A 24797-nucleotide genomic window follows, 5' to 3' on the forward strand; every position below is an offset into this window, starting at 1 on the left:
TCCTGGTTGCAGGACAAGAACTTGGGACCCACTGAATGGCAAAGCTAAAAGTTGTAACACAAACAGGATTGAAACATGCCCCTTGCTCACCACGCTGTGGGCGAAGGAGAGAAAAGCTGCAGCCAGCTCTTCAGGGACCTCATACCTGGGAGCTCCCCAAGCCAAGGCTGTGATTCCCTCTTTGGGGCCCTGTGGTTCCTGGCATCTTCAGCCTTCTGGCCACCACTGCATTCCCCGGTGCCAGCTGGGAAAGCTGCTTATGGTGCACCTGGTCCAGCTGCAGCCTCGCAGAGAGCCGGCACCTGGAGATGTCCATCCCGTGGCAGCAGCTGACGTGTCTCCACAGTAGCTGGACCCCACACTTGCTCACACACCCCTTGCTGCTCCATGCCTGACTCAGTCTCCCTTGGAGGCGTGGGATCCAGGCCAGGAGCATGAGCTGAGTACAGCCTGCCAGGCCAAGTGGGTGGAACAAGCCCAGTGGGCCCGAGCAAATCTCAGGAAAAGGTGCCACCAGCCACAGGTTTCCAGCTAAAAAAGCAACACCCACAAGACTGCCTAACTTGTGGTGCAATATTACTGCAGACAATGCAGATTTAAGTAGCTATCTTAATTTTGCCAACATGGGAACAACTGATAGGAAAAGAAAAAGGGGCTAGTAGTCTTGCTGAGGTGCACCCCATTCATGGCCAAGGGTGATTTCCGGTTCTATCAAGTACCCTATTCCTCTCTCACATCTCCTTCCTCGAAAGACTACCTTATTAGACACAACCATTACTCAGTTGGCATTATAGAAAATAGCAACAGTCCTTGCCAGAATCTCTAAACAAACTCTAAAATCTTTTTTTAAGCCCTTTGTGTGTGTGTGCATGTATATATATACACACATACATGTATACATATACATATATGTGTGTATATACACACACATATATATACATATACATACACACATTTCCCCATGCTGAATCAGAGATTTACATAAAAGATCCTGCTATGCTCAGGGGAAAGATACTTGTAGTGAGTTAAATTATACGTAGTTTTACAAAAAAGGCAAAGTAGATTAGACACCAAACACCACAGTTGGTTAGAAATATTTATTATCCCCTCCCCCCACATACAGATTACTTCTCAGAAACATGAAGATATTATCCATGTCCTCATCAATTACAGTTTGTAGAAAATAAACTTAACTCATATCCCATCAACAATGTATTTCTATCATTTTTTTGAACAATAGCCATTTCATTTTTCCATGTTAGTGCCACAATAGCTTCAAGTTTTATCTTTTGGATCGAATCCAGTCAATCTTTGTTTATAGGTAACAGTTTCCTAACAGATCCCCTCCCCCCAACCCCTAAAAAAATTCTATATCCTAAGTGATAAACTCTTCTTGTACATTCAGCAAACTTTATATTGGAAAAGAAAAAGAATAATTGAGATAGGTATTTACTTTCGTGCACAGTAATAAATCTAGCTGAGCTGCTACACCTTGCTTTGCAAAGATGTTTACATAAAATAAATCATCTCTTATCAAGTTACAATGGTAATTTCTTGAAATGTAGATATGAAAGCTATACACTTAATCCACTGAAATTTCCTTCTAATTTTTTAATCTGTAATTAAACCATCACCATAACGACAAGCTTCATCCCAAGATGTTTCCCCTTTTCCCCTCAGCTATTTCTATCAACTTGAATCCTCTCTCAGATCATGTAAAGAGATACATTAAAAGCACAGGAAAAAAAATGTTTTAGCTTGCTGACATAATGCCCTTAAGTTTGCTGACATAATGCCCACATTTTAACTTTAAAATGTAAAATCAAAGTTAAAGCATCACTTAATTCATACAGTACATTATTAATCAACAGTGTCCCACCAACTCAGAAGTTTCCTCAATTGGCTGCTTTCTCTGCATTTAGTAAGTTTATAACCAATGACTCAATCAAAGAATGTGCTTGTAATAGGCTGCTGGTTTAATTTTAGAATCAGAAGTTTTATATTGGGCTACTTTCAAATATAGAAATGCTATGAGTGACATATGAACTATTAATTTTGTTTCCCATTACCTACAGGAAGAATTTATTCAAATAAAATTTTACAAGACAAAATGCAAATCTATATACCTATATAGAGATGTATATATGTATATATTGAACCTAACTAAAGTTTTATAAGCAATACTAACATAGTTCTGGTTACACATTCCTAAAGACTTAATTGTTTTAAAGATACATGTTATAAAGAGGCTTATGCAAAAGGCAAAAATTAAGAATCAACATGATCTTTGAGGTTTTCAATATTACTTCAAAAAGCTGTTTCTATCCCCCATAGAAGAAAACTATGCATTTATCTTAGGAAAAAAAATTATAAAAAGATAATGCTATCATGTAAAGATTCACAAAAACTATACTGTATATCCCATAAGAGTTATACCTACTTAAGGTAAATCACAATTATGGTTTATATTGTATTACAGACATCATCATCGCCTTTCCTCTTTAATAATGAGAGGGTTTAACTTTTTTTTAACTTACTTAACTAGTGCCACAGTAAATCAAGTCCCAGTAGCAACAAGTTAAACAAGATTACAAAATAAGGCATTCTGCTCACACGTCATGAAAGTAACAGGCTTAGTACAGTAAAGTGGGCTCTCATCATTTTTGCAATTTTATATAATCCAAACATTATACAGAAGACAATCTTTACCAAAAAATCCAATTAATTGCTATTTTCCAGGGAAACAGAAAAACATACACAAAATCCTCAACTTTGGCTATTTCTCCTACTACCATAAACAGATGCTGATCTTATCTATTTAATCAAGTCCACTATTAGAAATGTGGATAAAATGTCTTTGACTATACCATTTCTAAGCCTGTAGGTCACACACTAGATGATTTTTCAAATTATAAATTAAATCTAATATGACAAAATCCCTGTAGTGTTATTTAGGAAAAAAGAAGTGGACTCAGAACATACACACGCGCGTGCACACACACGTGCCATCATATTAAACAGTTTCTTTAAACATTAATTAGTTCTTCAGAAAGAATAAAAATTCTTTAACATCAAGCTGCAGCATGTGTATAAGGGGCAGCAATGCAACCTTTTTCAGCACAAGGTAAGAATACGAATCAACTTTTAAACAACCAGTACCCTGAACCAAAGATTTTGCCAAAGATGAACTCTAAAATACATGGTTTTGTTGTTGAAATTTGGACTCAATTGCCTGTTGCACTTTTACATTAAGTGTTGCTTAAATAAACAAAAATAGAGCATAAATTCAATATTCTACTGTCTAAACATTTTAAAGCAATGGTTATGCCATCATAAACAGGTAAAATGCACCTAATTTGGGTCTTTTGACACCTCTTGTTTTAAGTTTACTGTATGATAAAGTTCTTCACAGTTTAAAATATTGTGAAGAAATATATTTATGTTTAACTATATTCACATACATATTATGTACATGTACTATGTCTTTGTTGTACCCATAAACTTTGAATACGTGTGTATCAGTAGGATACCCCCACACATATGGCAGGAACGCTGAGTAATATGGTTGGTGTGGACTGAAATGATTTCCCAGAAAGGCTTAGAAATAAGAAAAGAATATTATTATGAATAATTATAATAACAAAAATTTTACCTTATTTACATAGTGCCTATCTCCCAAGAGGTAAATATGCTTTACAGACATTTTTTAGTAACTCTGTGAGGTGGGGCACTGGGGACACTATCAATTCTCATTTTCCACAAGCAAGTAAACTACCCAGGACCACACACTTCAGCAGTGCTAGAGTAAATACAGACATGGAGATCTCCTAAATCCCAAAGTCTCCAATTACCAGATCAAATAGTCTTGTGGTAGTAATAAGATTTCCATCATTCGACAGAACTCCTACCACAAAGGATTAATTTCTAAGTCTTCATACACCTGTGATTGTGCGTTATATTTATACCACAGGGAGATCAAAATGGTTTTTGGTTTTGGCAGATGAAAAAGTCTAACATTCAGTGTGATTATACTTCAGTGTAACTTCTCCAGTTTAAGTGCGACACAGCTGATTGGTCTATCAGGGAGATGCGGTCAATGTCTAATCATGGCTGAAGAGTTCTCAATCCAAACAGCTATTGCATGATTACAGAGATAGCCTACAATCTTTTATTGTCTTAAAGGTCTTTTCTATCTCCACATACGGTATACACATATAAATAAGCATTTTAGCACAAAATATACAGTTACCATCAGTTCATGTTTAAATAAACAAAGGCCTTAAGGGTGAACTTTAAAGGCCAAGAGCTCCTCAGAGTGCATGTTGTTTAAAGATCGAAGATCTGGCAACTTTAGAAGCAGTTTTGTAAAAATAGAGGCCTCATTTGGATGGTTTTTCATTATTAAGGTCCTTAGTGCACGAATGAGAGTTTCCTGCAAAGCCTCCACAGAGTTGACGTTTTCTATTCCAGATCGATCTAAGAGAGATAATAGGGAAATATGAAAGACAGGATAAATTAACATTAAATATAAATAAAATTCTTGTTCATCAGTGTCACTAATGAATAGAAAGCAAGGTTTTATACATTTGAATAAAGGCAAAAGTTGACGAATTTCTCAAAATCTCAGTAACAAATTGTTAGCTAGTTACTATATTACAAAGCATATATATCACATAAAACATTCAATAAATCAAAATTCTTTACTGCTTAAGAATTTTTATTCACAAGAACATAGAGATTCTGACTTTTTAAAATTAGATGTCATCTGATTTCAACTGCTTCTAATTAGCAAAATAAAATAATGTAGTATATAAACATATTTTCAATACATATGGAATACACTCCCATTTGTATGTCACCATGTGTGGTAGGCAGCCCCTAAAATGGCCTCCAATGATCCCTTCATCCTGGTATTCACACCCTTGTGCAATCTCCTCCTACTAAGTGGACCTAGACTTACTAACTTCTAATGAAAAAAAATATGGTAGAAGTGATAGGATGTCCGTTCTGAGATTAGCTTACAAGAAACTGTGGCCTCCATCTTAGGTACGCTCTTGCTCACTTACTCTGAGAAAAGCTGCTGCCATGCTGTGAGCCACCCTGTGGAGAGGCCCACATGGCAAGGAACTAAGAGTGGGCTCTAGCCAACAGTCAGCAAAGAACTGAGGTGCTCAGTCCAACAGCTTGCAAGGAACTGAATCTTGCCGATAACTACATACAACTGAAAGCAGATCCTTCCCTACTCAAGCCTTCATATGAGACCACAGCCCTGTCCACAGCTTAACTATAACCTCCTAAGAAACCCTGAGTCAGAGGCACATATCATATCCTATCTCTCATATCATATCTTAACCCTCAAAAACTGTGAGATTAAATAAATGTTTGCATTTGTAAGCCCCTGAATTTTGGGACAATTTGTTATGCAGTAATAGGTAACTAATACACTATGCAACTTTATTGCTATGTAACTCTACATTCACTTTCATTTAGCATATTGTGTTTATTAAATTTCTCATACAATATGTTAATAAACCAGTCATTTGGCATAAGCCTGCAATAAAGTTTCTTAAAATTAGGCAAACCTATGTAGATCACCCATAGACTTTTTCATCAGCAAGAGTATTTTTTTCCCTTTACAACAGGAGGCAGGAGTACACAAAAATATTCAATGGTCCCCCACATAGGAGGTTGTAATTAACAAGAAAAAGACTTCTAACTTCTACAAGGAAGCAAAACTTCTGGCCATTCATGCCCTTTCGTTTTTTTACAAGGATATCGAGGAGGTCTTCCATTATAAGTGATAGCTGAAAAAGGTCATTTGCAATGCAAGCACTTAAAACAAGGACTAAAATTTAATAGTAAAGGGCAAAAAAAGAAAAGTTTGATTAACTCTAAATGCAGAAAAATGATAAAAATAAGTTTATCTTTTTTTTTTCTTTGTGAGATGGAGTCTCACTCTGTCACCCAGGCTGGAGTGCAGTGGTGCGATCTCGGCTCACTACAACCTCTGCCTCCCGAGTTCAAGCAATTATCTGCCTCAGCCTCCTGAGTAGCTGGGATTACAGGCGCCCACTACCACATCTGGCTCATTTTTATATTTTTAGTTTCACCATCTTGGCCAGGCTGGCCTTGAACTCCTGACCTTGTGATCCACCCACCTCAGCCTCCCAAAGTGCTGGGATTACAGGCATGAGCCACCGCACCTGGCCAGTTTATCTCATATTTAACAAAATTTGAACGTTACAACTATGTGCTAATTCTTTTTTGGAAAAAAAGGCCAGGCATGGTGGCTCATACCTGGAATTCCAGCACTTTGGAAGGCCGAGGCAGGAGGACTGCTTGAGCTTAGGAGTTTGAGACCAGCCTGAGCAACATAGTGAGACTTTGTCTTTACAAAAAAAAAAAAAAATTTAATTGAATGGGCATGGTGACACGTGCCTGTAGTCCCAGCTACTTGGGTGGCTAAGGTGGGAGGATCACTTAAACCCAGGTCAAGGCTGCAGTGATCCACGATCATTCCACTGCACTCCAGTCTGGGTGACAGAGTGAGATGCTGCCTCAAAAAATAAAAAGACTGTTGGGCAGGACATGGTGGCTCCTTCCTGTAATCTCAGCACTTTGCGAGGCCAAGGCAGGTAGATCACCTGAGATCAGGAGTTCGAAACCAGTCTGGCCAACAAGGTGAAACCTCGTCTCTACTAAAAATACAAAGTTTAGCCAGGCATGGTGATTGGCATCTGTAATCCCAGCTACTTGGAAGGCTGAGGCACGAGAATCACTTGAACCCAGGGGATGGAGGTTGCAGTGAGTCGAGATCATGCCACTGCACTCCAGCCTGGGTGATGAGTGGGACCCTGTCTCAAAAAAAAAAAAATATATATATATATATATCAGATATTGGTTTGTGGGGGTAGGGGGAGGGTCACAATTTTTCAGACAAAACTACTGGCAGAGACCTCTTTCTCTTGACATTTAACTTTGGTCAATCATAAATTATCTTTATAAAAATAAAGCCTTCAGTAATGATTTGAAGAGTCCCTCTTGCCTTTGATATTCAAGTAATGGTTTTTTTAAAAAAACATTCTTTCACTTGATGAAATCGTTTGCCAAACATTTATTAAACATATGTACTGGTTACTGTTCTAAGGTGCTTGGAAATCAGCAGTGAACAAAACCAGAATGCCTTTAAGGAGCTTACATTCTGACAGAAAATAGTCATGTGCCACATAACAATGTTTCAGTTAATGGCAGACCACATATAAAAGGGTGGTCCCATAAAATTATAATGTTGCTGAAAAATTCCTATCGCCTAGTGACGTTGCAGCTTTTGTTGTCGTAACATTATAGCACAACACATAACTAACACGTTTACAGTGATGCTGGGGTAAGCAAACCTATTACACTTAATAATAGTAAACAACTATATTACTGATTTAAGTATTTACTATACTATACTTTTTATCATTATTTTACAGTATAGTCCTTCTACTTCATTTTTTGAGAACTCCTGATCTCAAATGATCCACCAGCCTGGGCCTCACCAAGTGCTGGGATTACAGCCATGAGCTACCTTGCCCGTCCCTTCTACTTTAAAAAAAAAAAAAGATAACTGTAAAGCAGCCTCAGGCAGGTCCTTCAGGAGATATTCCTGAAGAATGCATTGTTATCATAGAAATATAGAAGGTGATAGATGATGACAGCTCATGCATATTACTGCTCATGAAGACCTTCCAGTAGAACAAAATGTGGAGGTGGAAGATAGTGATATTGATGATGATGAGCCTGTGTAGGCCTAAGGTAATGTATGTGTCTGTCACAGTTTTTAACAATAAAGTTTAAGTAAATAAATAAATTATAAATAGAAAAAAGCTACAGAATAAGGATATAAAGAAAATATTTTTGTATAGCTGTACAATGTGTTGTTTTAAGCTAAGTGTTACTATAAGACTCAAAAAGCTTTTAAAAATTTAAGTTTATAAAGTAAAACAGAGCAAGCTAAGGTTAATTTATTATTGAAGAAAAAAAATTTTAATAAATTTAGTGTAGCATAGGTGTTCAGTGATTAAGTCTACAGTCATATACAGTAATGTCCTAGGCCTTCACATGCCCTCACGATTCACTCACTCATTCACCCACAGCAACTTCCAGTCCTGTAAGCTGCATTCATGGTAAATGCCCTACACAAGTATACCAGCTTTTATCTTTCATATCTATTATTACTGTACCTTTTCTTTGTTTAGATACACAAAGACTTAAGTACTCAGCACAGGAACACGGTGTACAGGTTTGTAGCTTAGTAACAATAGGCTATACCATAAAACCTAGGTGTGTAGTAGGACATACCATCTAGGTTTATGTAAGTACACTCTATGATGTTCACACAATGACAAAATTGCCTAACAATGCATTTCTCAGAACACATTTACGTCATTAAGCGACACATGACTCTAGTTTCAATCATATGATTAGTAATTTATAATACCGAAAACTGAGAAAGAACGACAGTAATCCCCACAAACAAAATAATCTAGGTGGGCAAAGAAAGAAACAACTGATAAATGGGGAAGATACCTGAGTGGGAACTAGTATTAGTAGTAGTTGGTTGGACAGGTGTAGGAAGTCACATAAAAAATTTAAAAATGTTTTAAGTTGTTGGTCTTTCAGTGGCTATTTTGTGTTTAGATGACCTATGCTTCGTTACACAACTCAGAACTTCAGGGAAATGGATGCCTGTATCTAAAACTATAGATTGTATTAAATTTTTCTAAAGTCTCCATTTCTAAAACTATGGTTTTTAAGATTTCAAGGCCAAAGAACCTAAGGTACAAACCTGGTTGGATGGTAAACAATCTTCTGGAGACTATAATGTTAAGAGTACACATATTGAAGTGGAAATTCATCTTCTAAATGGTGTACTAAATGCTACACTAGTACTGTAGAGTTTAATTTATGACACATCTATCTTCTCTCTCCTTAGCTGGTTCTTCATTGCACTCCCAAGCTTGTACTCCTCACCAAATATTCTATTTATTTTCACTTCCTACAGGATGAAAGTCAAACCTTCAACAAAAATCTCTATGAAGACAACTAAAATTTGTATGTAAATGAGCCTTGACCTCACACCTACATGCCAGTCCTTAATCTTCAACTGGAAGTGACTGCTGTTACTTTCAACAACCTGAAAAGAAACTTATCTTCCAGGTATAATTCCCCTTCCATGATATTAGGATTCTTCCAATCTTACAGGCAAACATCATGTTTGAGATTTTTCTCCCCCTTAGCAGCTACAGCTATTCTGTTAACAAGCAGTATAATGGAAAGGCTTTGAAGCCAGACTAATGGGAGTTCAAATACTTGCTTAGCCAGTAATTAAAAATAGATGTTGGGTAAATTACTTAACCCCTCTGTTCCTCAAATCCCTTGTCTGTATAACTGTGAATAACATGTCCCAGCTCACAGGGATCTACTGTGAGGATAAAATTATATGAGATATAGAAATTAACTAGTATTTCTTCTGACAACCCAAAAACAACAAAAGAAGACAACTATACATTCCCAAAAAGAAAAAGCTATTTTAAAGATAAAGCAAACTATGTTACTTAATTCTAAACAATTAATAGAGAACTGAAATAAACCATCCATTTGTTCCCTGATACAAGGAACATCACCCTTCAAGGTGGAGGTTTGGAGAAGAGGTTTCCGTTATTCTTTACCATTTCAACCTCACTGTGTGAACATTGTAAGTGCTATTTACATAATCATAATACCATAAATGCTGACTTTCAACTTTTCAACTTTGGGAATCAACTGATCAAATCATGACAAACAGTTATAGAACAAGATATAAATGTTTTAATTGACTACATAAAAGGAATGTTACAGCAAAGTCAGAGTACAAAGGAAAAACTGTGTCTTTGAACAATTAAGAGATTCTATCTAAACTATCCAAAAGACATTATGTATAAGTAAAGGTCAAAAAATGTGAGTATATTAAAATTACAAACAAAACCATTAAAGTAAATTAAAAAATAAAACATAAAAAAATTGAGAGGGAAAAGTAAGGATACTTTTATTTATAAGTTATACTCACTAAATAAAAAGAGGTATAGGCTGGGCATGGTGGCTCACGCCTGTAATCCCAACACTTTGGGAGGCCGAGGAGGGTGGATCACCTGAGGTCAGGAGTTCAAGACCAGCCTGGCCAACATGGCGAAACCCCATCTCTACTAAAAATACAAAAATTAGCTGAGCATGGTGTTGGGCACCTGTAATCCCAGCTACTTGGGAGGCAGAGGTTGCAGTGAGCTGAGATCACTGCACTCCAGCCTGGGTGACAGAGTAAGACTCTGTCTCAAAAAAAAAGAGGTATAGAGATATAAGCATTATATTCAGAGTTGGGTGGTCAACAACCAGAAAATTAAAAAGAAGGGTATTAAGAAATCCAGTTTTCTGAGGAATAAGGCTGGGGTAGAGGAAAGAGGAAAGAAGCAGAGACTTTTCATTTTAAACTCTTCTGTCGCGTTTGAATTTTATTTTCCTGCCTAGATACTGCTTTAAAAACAGCTAGTAATTTATGCTGCTGTTTGGCCAGGCGCGGTGGCTCATGCCTGTAATCCCAGCACTTTGGGAGGCCGAGGCAGGCAGAACACCTGAGGTTGGGAGTTCGAGACCAGCCTGACCAACATGGAGAAACCCCCTGTCTACTGAAAATACAAAATTAGCCGGGTGTGGTGGCGCATGCCTGTAATCCCAGCTACTCAGGAGGCTGAGGCAGGAGAATTGCTTGAACCTAGGAAACGGAGGTTGCGGTGAGCAGAGATCATGCCATTGCACTCCAGCCTGGGCAGCAAGAGCGAAACCCCATCTCCAAAAATAAAAATAAAAAAAAAATAACAACAACAACAAAAAAAACAGCTAGTAATTTTTAAGTGTTAAGGATTAAAATTTGACATGAAACTTCATATATGTGTACTTGTATATGTTCATACAGTGACATAACAAAAATTAGAATGCACTGTATTCTTTTATAATCAGTCTTTCACACTTAATTTTCCATTTTTAAAATATATCCTACATAAACAAACAGGTAAATGGATAGATGGATAGGTGAATGGATAGATGGATAGGTAAATGGATAAAGATCCCCAATATTAATAGTGATCTTTTTTGGTAGTGATATAACCTTTCTTTTCCATTTTAATATTTTCTACATTTTCAAAGAACCCATATTAAATTTATAATCAGAAAAAAAGGCTTTTTCAAAAACAGATTAAATCAAACTAAAAATCATGTTCCTATCCTGAAATAACAAGGTTCCTGGCATACAGAGTTTCCCTCTCCCACCTTGCCATCATTTCTTCCTCTGAACTACCTCTGGGAAGTTGGCCCTTCTACTTCATCTCACCTGCCTTAATTTATTTTAGAAGAGTTCACCCCACTGCCTCATACCTGATGTCATTTCAAAAGCTTCTCAACCTAACTCTCTAGCACTAATGACTTACCTATCTAATCCGCCCACCACAATAAAAATGCAGAATTAATGTTAAACATCACTTTGTTCAACCGGATCACTCTCCTACTTAAGAAGGTACACAGACTTTCTTCTGCCTCATATTTTGGTTAAAACCTCTCTGCTTAGTTCTCATAGCTGTTAGTCCATAACCTGGTGCTCCCCTAACTCTGAAGGCTTTTGTCCCACTTCCTCCTTGATGTACACTCCAGGCTTTGGCCACCTGACCCTTCCCCGGCCCTACCTCGTACTCTCCCATGCCTTTCCATCTCTTCTTCATTGGGAAAGCCTAATAATTCAACCTTCAAATTCCAGCTCCACTTCTATCTTTCCCCAGAGAGCCTTCCAAGATGATCTCACCTTCCTTTCTACAATTCCAGCTTACCTCAGTCAGAACTACACAGTTTAGTAGCATAAAGCTCTTTGTGTAGTTTCATCTCTCCAAAAAGAATGAAAACACTTAGCAAGCTTGTGCCTTAAAGCTTTTTGTCTCCCCCTGAGCACCTAATAGGTAAGGCATATTCATCACATAAATAATTTAACAAGTATTGATTATCTGTGGTTTCAAAATAATCGATTTATTAATCTGACGTCAACTCAAACCAATACTAATTACTTATCAAGAGATTCTACAAATGACAGGTAAAATGCAAGAGGCATTATAAGTTAGCTATAAACAGATATCCCTTATTGACATATTCCTTTCATACTACTCCCATGTCATATACACATTTTTAGTTATCCAGGTAGAGCTGGTCAGAAAAGGTAGCCAAATTATGTTACCAAATGGCATGTCTTTATTCCACTGAGGTACAGGTCCTTAAAATCATACAAATAACTTGTTCCTTTTTTTTTTTTTTTTTAAGACGGAGTCTTGCTCTGTCACCCAAGCTGGAATGCAAGCTGGCGTGATCTTGGCTCACGGCCACCTCCGCCTCCCAGGTTCAAGCGATTCTCCTGCTTCAGCCTCCTGAGTAGCTGGGACTACAGGCATGTGCCACCACGCCCGGCTAATTTTTGTATTTTTAGTAGAGATGGGGTTTCACCATGTTGGCCAGGCTGGTCTCAAATTCCTGACCTCAGGTGATCCACCCGCCTCAGCCTCCCAAAGTGCTGGGATTACAGGCGTGCGCCCCCGCGCCTGGCCAAGAACTTGTTCTCTTTCAAGAGCTACTAATTTATGGTTTAGCCACATAATCAGAGGCCGTAACTTATAACTCTCACAATGCCTAGCACAGCACCCTTTACACAGTAGGAAGCAAATGGGAAACAAAGTCATAACCAAATACCAAAAAATTCCCAAATGTTATAAAATAAAATGATGCCTAAAAATAGCTGGCACTTACTTAGACATACCAGGAAAGTGGCTCAATTTCCAATTTGTTAATGGGAGTAACAATCTCTGCCTTAATGTGTACTGTCAGAAATAACTGTAATATTAATGCAAGATGGCAGGGACACTGGGAAACATCATAAATGACTCATATTAATAAACATTAAAAACTCAAAAATCTTGCTCACTCATTCAAACAGTAACTGAGTAGCTCTTCTATGCCAGACACCACACTAGGCTCACATGGTACAACCCCTTCCTTTGACAGGATGAGGAAGGAGTCCAAGACCCAAAAGAGTAAAGTTACTTACCCAAGTTACCCACATAATTCAATGGCAGAGCTGGACTAAAGCCTACAACTAATTTGCATTTCTCTGCAACAAACCATACTAATACCTCTTGATACTTTTAATGTTTTCAAGTAACCCACATTGTATTTGAATGGAAACTGAAATTCATATTACAGCTACCTACCTGGAGATACATAATGTTCTAACAAATTCATGAAATAGAGATTTAGATTCAAAAAAATTATGAACAAAAAGCTAAAGACTAATAACAGTGGTAAATACAAGGCCTAGATGTAAGTATTACTTTATTCTTATAGTACTTCGACATATATTGTTATAATGAAAAAATTAGTTACACAAAAATAACAGGGTCATACAATTTAGCATCTTCCTTAAGGCCTTATTCCCTCTATATAACTTTCTGGAACCCTGTTAACTGCCACCTTCTACCCATTTGGTCACTATATGCTAGGTGTGGCACAATTTTGAACCAGCTTGCTTACCTGCAGATACCAGGACAACAGCTGTAAACAAACTCATCTCTTCATCACTAAGTTGGAGGGCATTTAGCTTCTCACTAAATTCAAACATAGAGTTTAGCAGATCCCCTGCTCCCATTGAATGTAAATCATCCACACTATATTTCTTTCCACTTAAAAAGGTGACAGTACGTTCCTTTGCATCAAATAATGATGCAAACCGTACCATTAAAACCTGGAAAAAGAAAAATAAATGTATTTGGAGAAGTCTAATAGCAATAATAAAAAACAACTTAGTATTCAAGTAAGTTATGAATCATCCCACACATAAAGTTATAAAAGAAAAATAGGGTATACTTTTACTCAAAACCACTATTTTATTTTTTATTCTATTCTATTCTATTTTATTTTTGAGATGGAGTTTCGCTCTTGTGGCCCGAGCTGGAGTACAATGGCATGATCTTGGCTCACTGCAACCTCTGCCTCCCAGGTTCAAGCAATTCTCCTGCCTCAGCCTCCCAAGTAGCTGGGATTACAGGTGCGTGCCACCACACCCAGCTAATTTTTGGTATTTTTAGTAGAAGCAGGGTTTCACCATGTTAGCAAGGCTGGTCTCAAACTCCTGACCTCAGGTGATCCACCCGCCTCAGCCTCCCAAAGTGCTGGGATTACAGGTGTGAGCCACCATGCCAGGCGATTTTATTTTTTGAGATGGAGTTTTCTTCTTGTCACCCAGGCTGGAGTGCAGTGGCACGATCTCAGCTCACTGCAACCTCTGCCTCCCGGGTTCAAGTGATTCTCCCGCCTCAGCCTCCCAACTAGCTGGGATTACAGGCACATACCACCACACCCAGCTAATTTTGTTTTTAGTAGAGATGGGATTTCACCATGTTGACCAGGCTGGTCTCAAACTCGTGACCTTAGGTGATACACCCGTCTCAGCCTCCCAAAGTGCTGGAATTACAGGCATGAGCCACAGCGCCCGGCCTATTTATTGATTGATTGATTGAGACAAGGTCTTGCTTTGTTGCCCAGGCTGGAGGTGCCATCACAGCTCACTGCAACCTGAACCTCCCAGGCTCAAGTGACCCTTCCCACCTCAGCCTCCTGAATAGCTGAGAATACAAATACGTACCACTACACCCAGCTAATTTTTGTATTTTTTGTAGAGACAGGGTTTCACCATGTTGCCTAGGCTGGTCTCGAACTCCTAGACTCAAGTGATCGGCCTGCCTCGGCCTCCCAAAGTGCTGGGATTACAAGCATGAGCCACTGCACCCGGTCCCAAAACCACTTTCTTAAGACAAATTCTCTACCAAAGCAATAAATACTCCAAGAAGAACATCAAAAGAAATTCTAGCCACTGATGGCAAAGATACTCTGCCACTCTATTAACAAAGATTCTGAAATGCAATATAAAATTAGAGCAAGAAATAGTGCCAGTAAATTTAAAACTGGGCCCTGGCCAAAGGCATTAAAGAAACTCTTTAGGCTGCCAAGTATACCACATGGCCTCTATGCCTTAAGTAAAAAGAGCAAAATTCCAATGCAGCAACACTTCGAAACATCAACACATCAAATGCAGCCAAGGCAAAGGAAGCAGATGAAGTCTAACTGAACTACTTCAAGGATCCATAACCCAAAGAGACTATCCACAAAGAAAGCTATCACAATAAGTGTTCTAAGCACCATGTTATAATTGACATCCAAGTTAAATCAGTTAACAATTATATTACTTAGTTATCTCACTCCCTCTGTTATACTAAATCCAGGGAGAAGTGAAAATATAGCCCTGGCTCACTTCTTCCATCCATGAAAGGTTCAAAGATTTGGCCCACCAAACATCAACTTCCCCTCACCACCCCAATCTCAGAGTTGTCCTTAATTAGGTCCCAAAGCATCTCACACCTTGGCAGCAAAAGGGATGCCCTGGGGCAGACAGAAAGTGAAAGACACCTAAGGACCAGGAGAGGCACATCTGTAAGTTATACAGTAGAGACTACCCCAAGCCCAGGCAGGATACAGTGTTGCAAGAGAAGCGGGACAGAAAAGTAGCCAAGGATCCTGAAGCAAGGTGAAACCAGGAAGAGCTAAGGTGGCACATAAGAAATGTCTGATATATCCCCAAAATATTCTACAGTCTCTCAAAAAACAAAAATCACCTTCTATTTGCCCTTCTTATTCTGTATCGAATACAGTAAATGCTAGGCTAGGCTTTCAGGAGGTGTCTAACACTGCAGAAACTTGTGAAGTCCACATCTAAAAGCAATACTAGAACTTAGGAGTTCATATGCTGTAGATACAGAATACCTATATTTCAAATCCTAAATAATAAGTAAAAAAATAAATATAAAATCCTAAACAATTCTGGATTTACCAAGTCTCCCAAGTCTCTTCCCAAAATCCTGAGATGATGATTATTTTGTTGATACTTTCAGACTCTGGACTATAAATACTGACTTAGAAAAGAATGAAAACATCTGCCGGGCACAGTGGCTCACACCTGTAATCCCAGCACTTTAGGAAGCCAGAGTGGGCAGATCACTTTGAGCTCAGGAGTTTGAGACCAGCCTGGGCAACATGGCAAAACCCTGTTTCTACCAAAAACAAAACAAAACAAAACAAAAAAATTAGCCAGGCATGGTGGCTCACACCTGTAGTCCCAGCTACTCGGGAGGCTGAAGCTGGAGAATGTCTGAACCCAGGAGGCAGAGGTTGCAGTGAGCTGTGATCACACTGCTGCACTCCAGCCTGGGTGACAGAGCAAGATTCTGTCTCAAAAAAAAAAAAGAATTAAAACATCCATGAAAATAAAATACTACATGCCCTGCCTGCATCAATATTCAAGATAAATAAAACCTACCTCAAAAGTCCCAGCCTTTAAAAGGTTGACCTGGTCATGCTGAGAGAGATCTCTGAACCCAGGAATACGCTTTGCAAATTCCACCACTTCTTTCACTGCTGGAGTGAAGCTCATCGAAAATTCTTCCCAGATTTCATGTCCTGATTTATGAGGATCCACATATGGAGACTTACTCATTGGACAAACCTAGTATACACAAAACAGAAAAACTCTTGAATGCTAAGAGGTGGTAAAGGAATGTCAAAAGCAGCATCTCAATTATCAGAAACCCCAACATGAATTTAACCCACAAAACATAAGTAAAATCTACTGAGATATTAACACTTCATCCATTTGCTGCCCACCATACTGTAGAAAGCCTCTTGGCAACCTAATATAAATAGCAATTAACTTATCATAAAAAAAAACCCTAAGCAAAAATATCATCTATAACAAGCTATTTCAAACACCTGTTGCACAGGTTTAAGAGTTTATTTTGTAACACTGCTGCCACCTTATGCTAGTATATGGTGTTTTATAATTTTGCAAACAAATTCAATTGTTTGATTCTCAATCTGTTATTCATGGCAGATTATAATTTCCATTTCTTAGGTGGAGAAATGAGACTCTGAGAGGTTTAGTGATTTATCCAACACAGCTAGAAGTCACAAGTCTAGGCCCAAATTCACATTTAGTTAATATTTCAAAACTCCTTTATTTCTAAATAGGTAGAATTACAATGTTGTAATTTCCAAGAGGAAAAAACAGCAAGGTGCCTCATTTTGTTGCAAAGGTCACTCACTGCCTGGCCGGGCGCAGTAGCTCACGCCTGTAATCCCAGCATTTTGGGAGGCCGAGGCAGGCAGATCACAAGGTCAGGAGTTTGAGACCAGCCTGGCCAACATGGTGAAACCCCGTCTCTACTAACAATTAAAAAAATTAGCCAGATGTGGTGGCTCGCGCCTGTAGTCCCAGCTACTCAGGAGGCTGAGGCAGAAGAATCACTTGAATCGGGAGGCGGAGGTTGCAGTGAGCCGAGATCATACCACTGCACTCCAGCCTGGGTGACAGAGTGAGACTCCGTCTCAAAAAAAAAAGTCAGTGCCCATTTATTTCAAAAACAATGGTGTGATCATTGACTCCTACTTGTTCAATCAGGAAACAAGGACTGCAGATACAGGTGCGCCTTCTAAATGAGGACTGGGTGAGGGAAAATAGGAAAAACACCAAAAAGATGATGAAACACACTCTGTATATTCTATTAGTAAAATCAGCCTTTAAATTTTCACTAAATTCATACAAAATCTAAGAATGGGATGATTACAAAACCATGGAGAATATCATGAAATCAGAACCAAAATGCCTACAGATTTTTCCTTCATTAAGGCAGCCACTTGGCCAGGCGTGGTGGCTCATGCCTGTAATCCCAGCACTTTGAGAGGCTGAGGTGGGTGAATCACTTGAGGCCAGGAATTCAAGACCAGCCTGGCCAACATGGTGAAACCTGTCTCTACTGAAAATACAAAAATTAGCCAGGCATGGTGACACACGCCTGTAATCCCAACTACTTGGGAGGCTGAGGCATGAGAACTGCTTGAACCCAAGAGGTGGAGGTTGCAATGAGCTGAGGTCGCGCCACTGCACTCCAGCCTGGGCAACAGAGCAAGAATGTCTCAAAAAAAAAACAAAAAAGCAACGACTTAGCCTAACATAAGGTCCACAGAATCAAATAACTGCAAGTGACAACAAAAATTTTAATGAAGATTGAGGTAGAGTCAACTATTTTGAAAATGAAAAAGACGACTTTAATTACCTGTCAGTAGAAAATACCAAGCACTATCAAAGGACCTCATGGTTTAAACTGGAAATGGTGTGGTACTGCTGTTTTTGATGAAATTTTGGCTGAATATGAACACTGTACTTTGATGTAGAATGTCGTATTTGATGGAAAAATAGAAAAGCTTGAATGATATGACCAACATTAAGTCATCTCATAAAATGAAGTCTGAGAAAATCCTTAGAAATCAGCCTATGAAATTAAAATACTCCTAAATTTATCAAACAATAAAACATCTGTGTTCTATATCCAAAGACCTTTTTGCATAATAATGGTTAAAAAAAAACCTCTTTCTATAGAAATCAAAGAATTTCTAACTATGGCAAGTGAAAAGTTCAGCCATTTGAGAAAATCCCAAAGCTAGTAAAGTACTAATTAATCAGAATGCTTAAATTTTCAAAGGGATTTCCAAGAATTAAAGGACCAATTCTGCATGAATCATATTTTACATAAAATCCTAATCCCAATCCCAGATCAATCAAATCACATGCTTGTACCTAGCTGGGTATGAAATTAGGTCATTCATCAGATGATGTTTATTAAAATTATTTGACCTAAAATACTGTACAAAATTAAGTCTGTAAATTTCTTAGGTTTTCTGACACCATCCCCCCAAGTTAGCATATCTCCCAAATAAAAGAAAATTTTCAAAGCTTTCCCTGATACAACGTAAGCAAAAAATCAATTTCACTATACCAGATGCATTCTTCCTCCAGTGTTGCACATGTAACTATTCTTGTTCTCATTCTGAGAAAATCCATCTATCGGAACTCTATCACATACTCTTTGAGTATAAGCATTGGAGAAGTTCATACAATGTCCATTTGCAATACAAATGGCATGCCCATTTGGGTAATGCATTATGTTCCTCCCTTTGAACTGTCCATTGAGATGCTGCTGGCTCTCACTACAGGGAAAATGGCTGCTAAGCCCATTGCCGCAATGATCATGATTTAAATTATATTGCTCCATGTTCTTGGGAATCCGTTCTCCTCTCTGGGGCTGCATGCTCTCAGCTGAGTTTTCTCGCTGCTCTTGATTATACATAAAGGTATCCTTGTGAGCTCTGGTCACCATGCCAATCACTTCTTCCTTTGCAAAATCAGAAGAGGGAGGAGAAGAGCTTTTGATGTTTTCTTGCTCCAGTTGGGGCTTGGGTCGCAGCTGTTCCTGGGCTGGCAAGGCTGTCTGTTCATGATGTTCTACTAATGTGTCATTTTGCAAGTGACCACTGAACTGGCTGTTCATCATGGTCTTCATCGCACTTTGCATTTCAATTAGCATCCTCTGTTTTTCACGCTTAGGAATACGACCAAACCGAACAGCTATTGAAGAAAAAGATATTTAACATCTATATTCTAAATAAGACCTGTTTTGTATAAAAGAATAACACAAAATTATCCAATAGTTATGGCCTCTAGTCATACATATAAAGAATGAGTCTACATGTCTCTGGTCCACATTTTTCTAAACTTGCTGGTCTTGATGCACCAAAGGAAGTAGGAGAGGGAGAGAAAATTTTCCATTTTCCCCCAAAACAAAGTTAAGGACATCTATCTCCTAGGTATTTTATAAGCAAAGTCTAAGAAAAGAAATAGGAAATTTGGATGGGCACAGTAGCTCATGCCTGTAATCCCAGCACTTTGGGAGGCTGAGGTGGGTGGATCACCTGAGGTCAGGAATTCGAGACCAGACTAGCCAATATGGTGAAACCCCGTCTCTACTAAAATACAAAAAGTAGCCAGGTGTGATGGTGGGCGCCTGTAGTCCCAGCTATTCTGGAGACTGAGGCAGGAGAATCGCTTGAACCCAGGAGGCAGAGGTTGCAGTGCGTCGAGATGGTGCCAAAGCACTCCAGGCTAGGTGACAGAGCAATACTCCATCTTAAAAAAAAAAAAAAAAAAAGAAAGAAAGAAAGAAAAACAAAAAAGAAATACGAAATTAGCTAATGAAAACCAGTTTGAAGCAGACCAGTATTACTACACGGCTCCTTACTAACAAAGCTGAGGACTGTTCCCAGGAAGGCATGTGTGATTCAGCTACACACATCCATTACCATTAATGGAACCCGGTAGGTAAAATCACTCCCTGAACACCTGGCCCTTGTCAATTCATTTTTGTAACTTTACTCTCAAGATCTAACTATGAAATTATCTGCTGTCTTCTTTTCCAGCCTCTTTAAAAAAAAAAATCTTTCAAAAAAACTTCCAAAATCAGTAGAAATACACTTACTGAAAAATAAACTTGGTAGATTTTAATTAAAACCAGTGAATTAAGTAAAAATGAGATAAGTCATCCTCTATTCTTTTAGAAGCTAGTCTTAGAAGATGTCTTGTCTCCAATAATCCTATCCATGAAAGAAAGAAAAGCTTCTTTCCAGTCTAGTATTTATACAGAGATAATAAAAATTCATATACTTGCCCAGAAAGCCTTGTTAATCTAATTGTAGCCTCTAACATTATTGCTACCAAAAACAAACAACTTAATCATGTTTGATACTTTACCTCTACTCCTCCCTTCACAAATGACTGTCAGTTTTATTCTTTTAGGTCAATCACAATATCCATCGACTATTTTTAGCATTAGTACTTTTAGCACTATAAAAAAAATTTCAGGCAATTGAAAAAACAAAACATCAATTGCTGAAACCTGTTACTCAAGAAACTCCTGGCCAGGCCTGATGGCTCACACCTGTAATCCCAGCACTTTTGGAGGCCAAGGGCAGGTGTACCACTTGAGGTCAGGAGTTCGAGACCAGCCTGGTCAACATGGTGAAACCCCGTCTCCACTAAAAATACAAAAATTAGCCAGGTGTGGTGGCAGGCACCTCTAATCCCAGCTACTCAGGAGGCTGAGGCAGGAGAATCACTTGAACCCGGGAGACGGAGGCTGCAGTGAGACGGAGTCTCACTGTGTCACCCAGGTTAGAGTACAGTGGCACGATCTCAACTCAGTGCAACCTCCACCTCCTGGGTTCAAGCTATTCTCCTGCCTTAGCCTCCCAAGTAACTGGGATTACAGGTGCATGCCACCACGCTCGTCTGATTTTTTTTTTTTGCATTTTTAGTAGGTATGGGGTTTCACCATGGCTGGTCTGGAACTCCTGACCTAAAGTGACTCACACACCTCAGCCTCCCAAAGTGTTGGGATTACAGGCGTGAGCCACCATGCCCGGCCATATATAAAATGTTTTTAAACTCCATTGGTTTTAGGAAAAAATAAAAAGTAATCAAATTGCACAGAAAAAAAATGGCTCTTTTTAGAAGAAGCAACAACAACAAAAGTTTAGCCAAAAACTGTTTCTGGTATGATAATGCTAAAATACGACTTTAATCAATTTGGTGTCCTGTAAAGCATGAAAATATGTTTTCTGCTTCACCTTAAATACAAGAGGGTCCTTGGTAACCGGTTTACAGCTCTGGTTCATCATGAGGAATAAAAGCCAAGCTCCATACACTTTAGGAACACTCTTTAAACTGGGAACATACCATCTCTTGACATTCCAACAGATAGACACTTTTTGAAGCGACATTGCTGACATCTGTTCCTATTCATTCTCATTATAGAACAGTTTTCATTCTTCAGGCACTTCTTGTACTGGATGTTTTGTTGAATACTTCTCCGAAAGAAACCCTAAGAACAAAGGAAGATTTACTTACCCATTTAAAAACACCCAAATGAACTTCTTATAAACACTGCTCCCATACCTATCTAGCATATATGACGAACTATAGTCCCAGTATATGACTCGCTATCTGGGAAACACTATGTCTTAGGACAGAGGGAAATATAATGTTGACACACAGAATTTAATTTGATTTTCTTATTGGTATGAGTAAGCACCTAACACCTACTAACCAAACAAAATTCTTCTTCCCTTTAGCAATTCTTTGTCCTTACCCAAAGCACCCCTCGCAACAACCACACTACCCTGTTACCAGACCCTGCCTGCAGTCACATCTTCCATCTCATACTTTTATTCACTACAAATTCCAAAACTCTTGAAGTATGAATGACTGATTCTTTTTTTTTTTTTTTTTTTTTGAGATAGGATCTCGTTCTGTTGCCCAGGCTAGGGTGCAGCGACATGATCACAGCTCACTGCAGCCCTAACCTCCCTGGCTCAATCAATTCTCCAACCACAGCCTCCCAAACAGCTGGGACTACAGGCACACGCCACCACACCCAGCTAATATTTTTTGTAGAAATGAGGTTTTGCCATGTTGCCTAGGTTGGTCTTGAACTCCAGGGCTCAAGTGATCTGCCAGCCTTGCCTCCCAAAGTGTTAGACTTACAGGGCATAAGCCACCACCACTCCCGACCTGATTTTTTGTTTGTTTGTTTGCTTTCTTGAGACAGACTCTTGCTCTGTAGCCCAGGCTGGAGTACAGTGGTGCTATCTCAGCTCACTGCAACCTCCACCTCCCAGGTTCAAGGGATTCTCCTGCCTCAGCCTCCCCAGTAGCTGGGATTACAGGCACCTGCCACCATGCCCGGCTAATTTTTTGTATTTTTAGTAGAGACACGGTTTCACCATGTTGGCCAGGCTGGTCTTGAACTCCTGACCTCAACTGATCCGCCCACCTTGGCCTCCCAAAGTGCTAGGATTACAGGCAAGAGCCACCGAGCCCAGCTTTTTTTTTTTTTTTTTTTTTTAAGAGACAGGGTCTCGCTCTGTCACCCAGGCTGGAGTACAATGATGTAATAATAGCTCACCGCAACTTCGAACTCCAGGGCTCAAGCAATTCTCCTGCCTCAGCCTCCCAAGAGCTGGGACCACAAACATGTGCTACCACATCCAGCTTTTTTACTTTTTGTAGAGATGGGGTCTCCCTATGTTGCCCAGGTGGGTCTCACACTCCACCTCAAGCAATCCTACAGCTTCGGCCTCCCAAAGAGCTAGAATTACAGGCCTGAGCCACTGCACCCAGCCTAAATGACTACTTCTTAAAAAGCTGACTGAGAAATATGTTTGATAGCTATAATCCCCTCACTAGATTGTGGATTACATTAATAGAAGTTGGTCTTTCCAGGATCATTACCTGCTGACACTGGCAAGGCCTACTTATACATGACAGAAGTCACTGACTACATGTCAGCAACAGGTAAGTGTTACACCACACACCAACAGAGTAGCTAACTATCCAAGGAAAGACAGTTCCCAACTAGATGGCTACAAACAGCTGCCTTTACTCCACACACAAACAATTCAAGTACGTGTTCTGTGATAGGTCTCCAAAGATCTCCAGTTTCATAGTACCAGGGAGGACAGAAAACTCAAGAATGCAATTACCAAAATTATTTTAAACTGCATTTTCCTTTTATATGACAACTGAACACATTTCCCAAATCTATACTAAGTAGTCATGGGACACAACATTTTTATATTTTATTATTGTGATACTATACACTTGACTTAGATACTACAAGAGCTGAGACACATTTTTAAGAGTACTGCACAGATGTGTATTTATCAAGAATATGCAATCAGCTCATTCAGTTTGTGCTTTTATTTTCTAGCTATAAAGTAATAATGCCTGCCCCAATATTACTTCACATTTTTGTAAAACAAAACAAAAAAATATAGAGAGAGAGAAGGAGAATTTTTTTTAAACAATGAAAAAAATGCTACATCTATAAAAAATACTGACTTGTCTCACAAAGTTACCCAGCCATTAAAAGTTAGCAAACTTGGCAAGGCGCGTGGCTCACTCCTGTAATCCCAGCACTTTGGGAAGCCGAGGCAGGCAGATCACCTGAGGTTAGGAGTTCGAGACCAGCCTGGCCAATATGATGAAACCCTGACTCTACTAAAAATACAAAAATTAGCCTGGAGTGGTGGCATGTGCCTGTAATCCCAGCTACTCGGGAGGCTGAGACAGGAGAATCGTTTGAACCCAGGAGGCAGAGGTTGCAGTGAACCAAGATCATACCACTGCACTTCAGCCTGGGAAATAAGAGCAAAACTCCATCTCAAAAAAAAAAAAAAAAAAAAAACTAGCAAATTCACAATTCATTCAGAATTGAAAATATTTACTCTCCCATCATGTATATTCATTATCCTGTTTACCCATCATATCTTGCCAAACTAGATTCTTGCTTGTGGCCTCAAGTCAGAGAACAGCAAGAACATGTGTCTTCATCACGTTAATTTTTGATACTCAGGAGAAAAGATTGTGCCAAGTTTTTTAAAAAGAGAGAAATATTCCCTGTATATAGGTAGGGAGGTAGAGACCATCTCACTTGGAATTATTTGACCAACACTCTAATAGCAATAACTAGAAAATAGTCAACTAAACTTACAAATAAACTAGCTTTCCCAAGGGCTCAACTTATATTCAGGATTATTTTACTCACTTGGCATTATTTCTTAAGATACCACATTTTTTTCAAGTATCTAGCAATTATTCCCAGCTCCCAGTACCTGACGTGTCATTAAGTCAAAGTATATGATGAGACCTAATTCAAAGTTTGGTTTAAACTAAGTTCCAACAAGGAAGGAGTAGT

The 24797-nt window shown here is 38.9% G+C and overlaps 1 protein-coding gene across 1 annotated transcript in view; it reads right to left on the bottom strand.

Annotated features, from left to right (window-relative positions):
* Positions 1-1082: 1082 nt before the first annotated feature.
* Positions 1083-24797, bottom strand: part of NR1D2 (nuclear receptor subfamily 1 group D member 2) — a 34729-nt gene continuing 11014 nt past the window's right edge. The window contains exons 4-8 of the mRNA XM_054483658.2: positions 21779-21923; positions 18987-19615; positions 16475-16660; positions 13636-13846; positions 1083-4476 (exon numbers count right to left, since the gene is read on the bottom strand). Of these exons, the coding sequence (XP_054339633.1) occupies positions 4280-4476; positions 13636-13846; positions 16475-16660; positions 18987-19615; positions 21779-21923 (1368 nt within the window). The 3' untranslated portion in view covers positions 1083-4279. The remainder of the gene's footprint in view (positions 4477-13635; positions 13847-16474; positions 16661-18986; positions 19616-21778; positions 21924-24797) is intronic.

The sequence above is a fragment of the Pongo pygmaeus genome, chromosome 2 (genome assembly GCF_028885625.2).
Source record: "Pongo pygmaeus isolate AG05252 chromosome 2, NHGRI_mPonPyg2-v2.0_pri, whole genome shotgun sequence".
In the NCBI taxonomy this organism is placed as follows: Eukaryota; Metazoa; Chordata; class Mammalia; order Primates; family Hominidae; genus Pongo; species Pongo pygmaeus.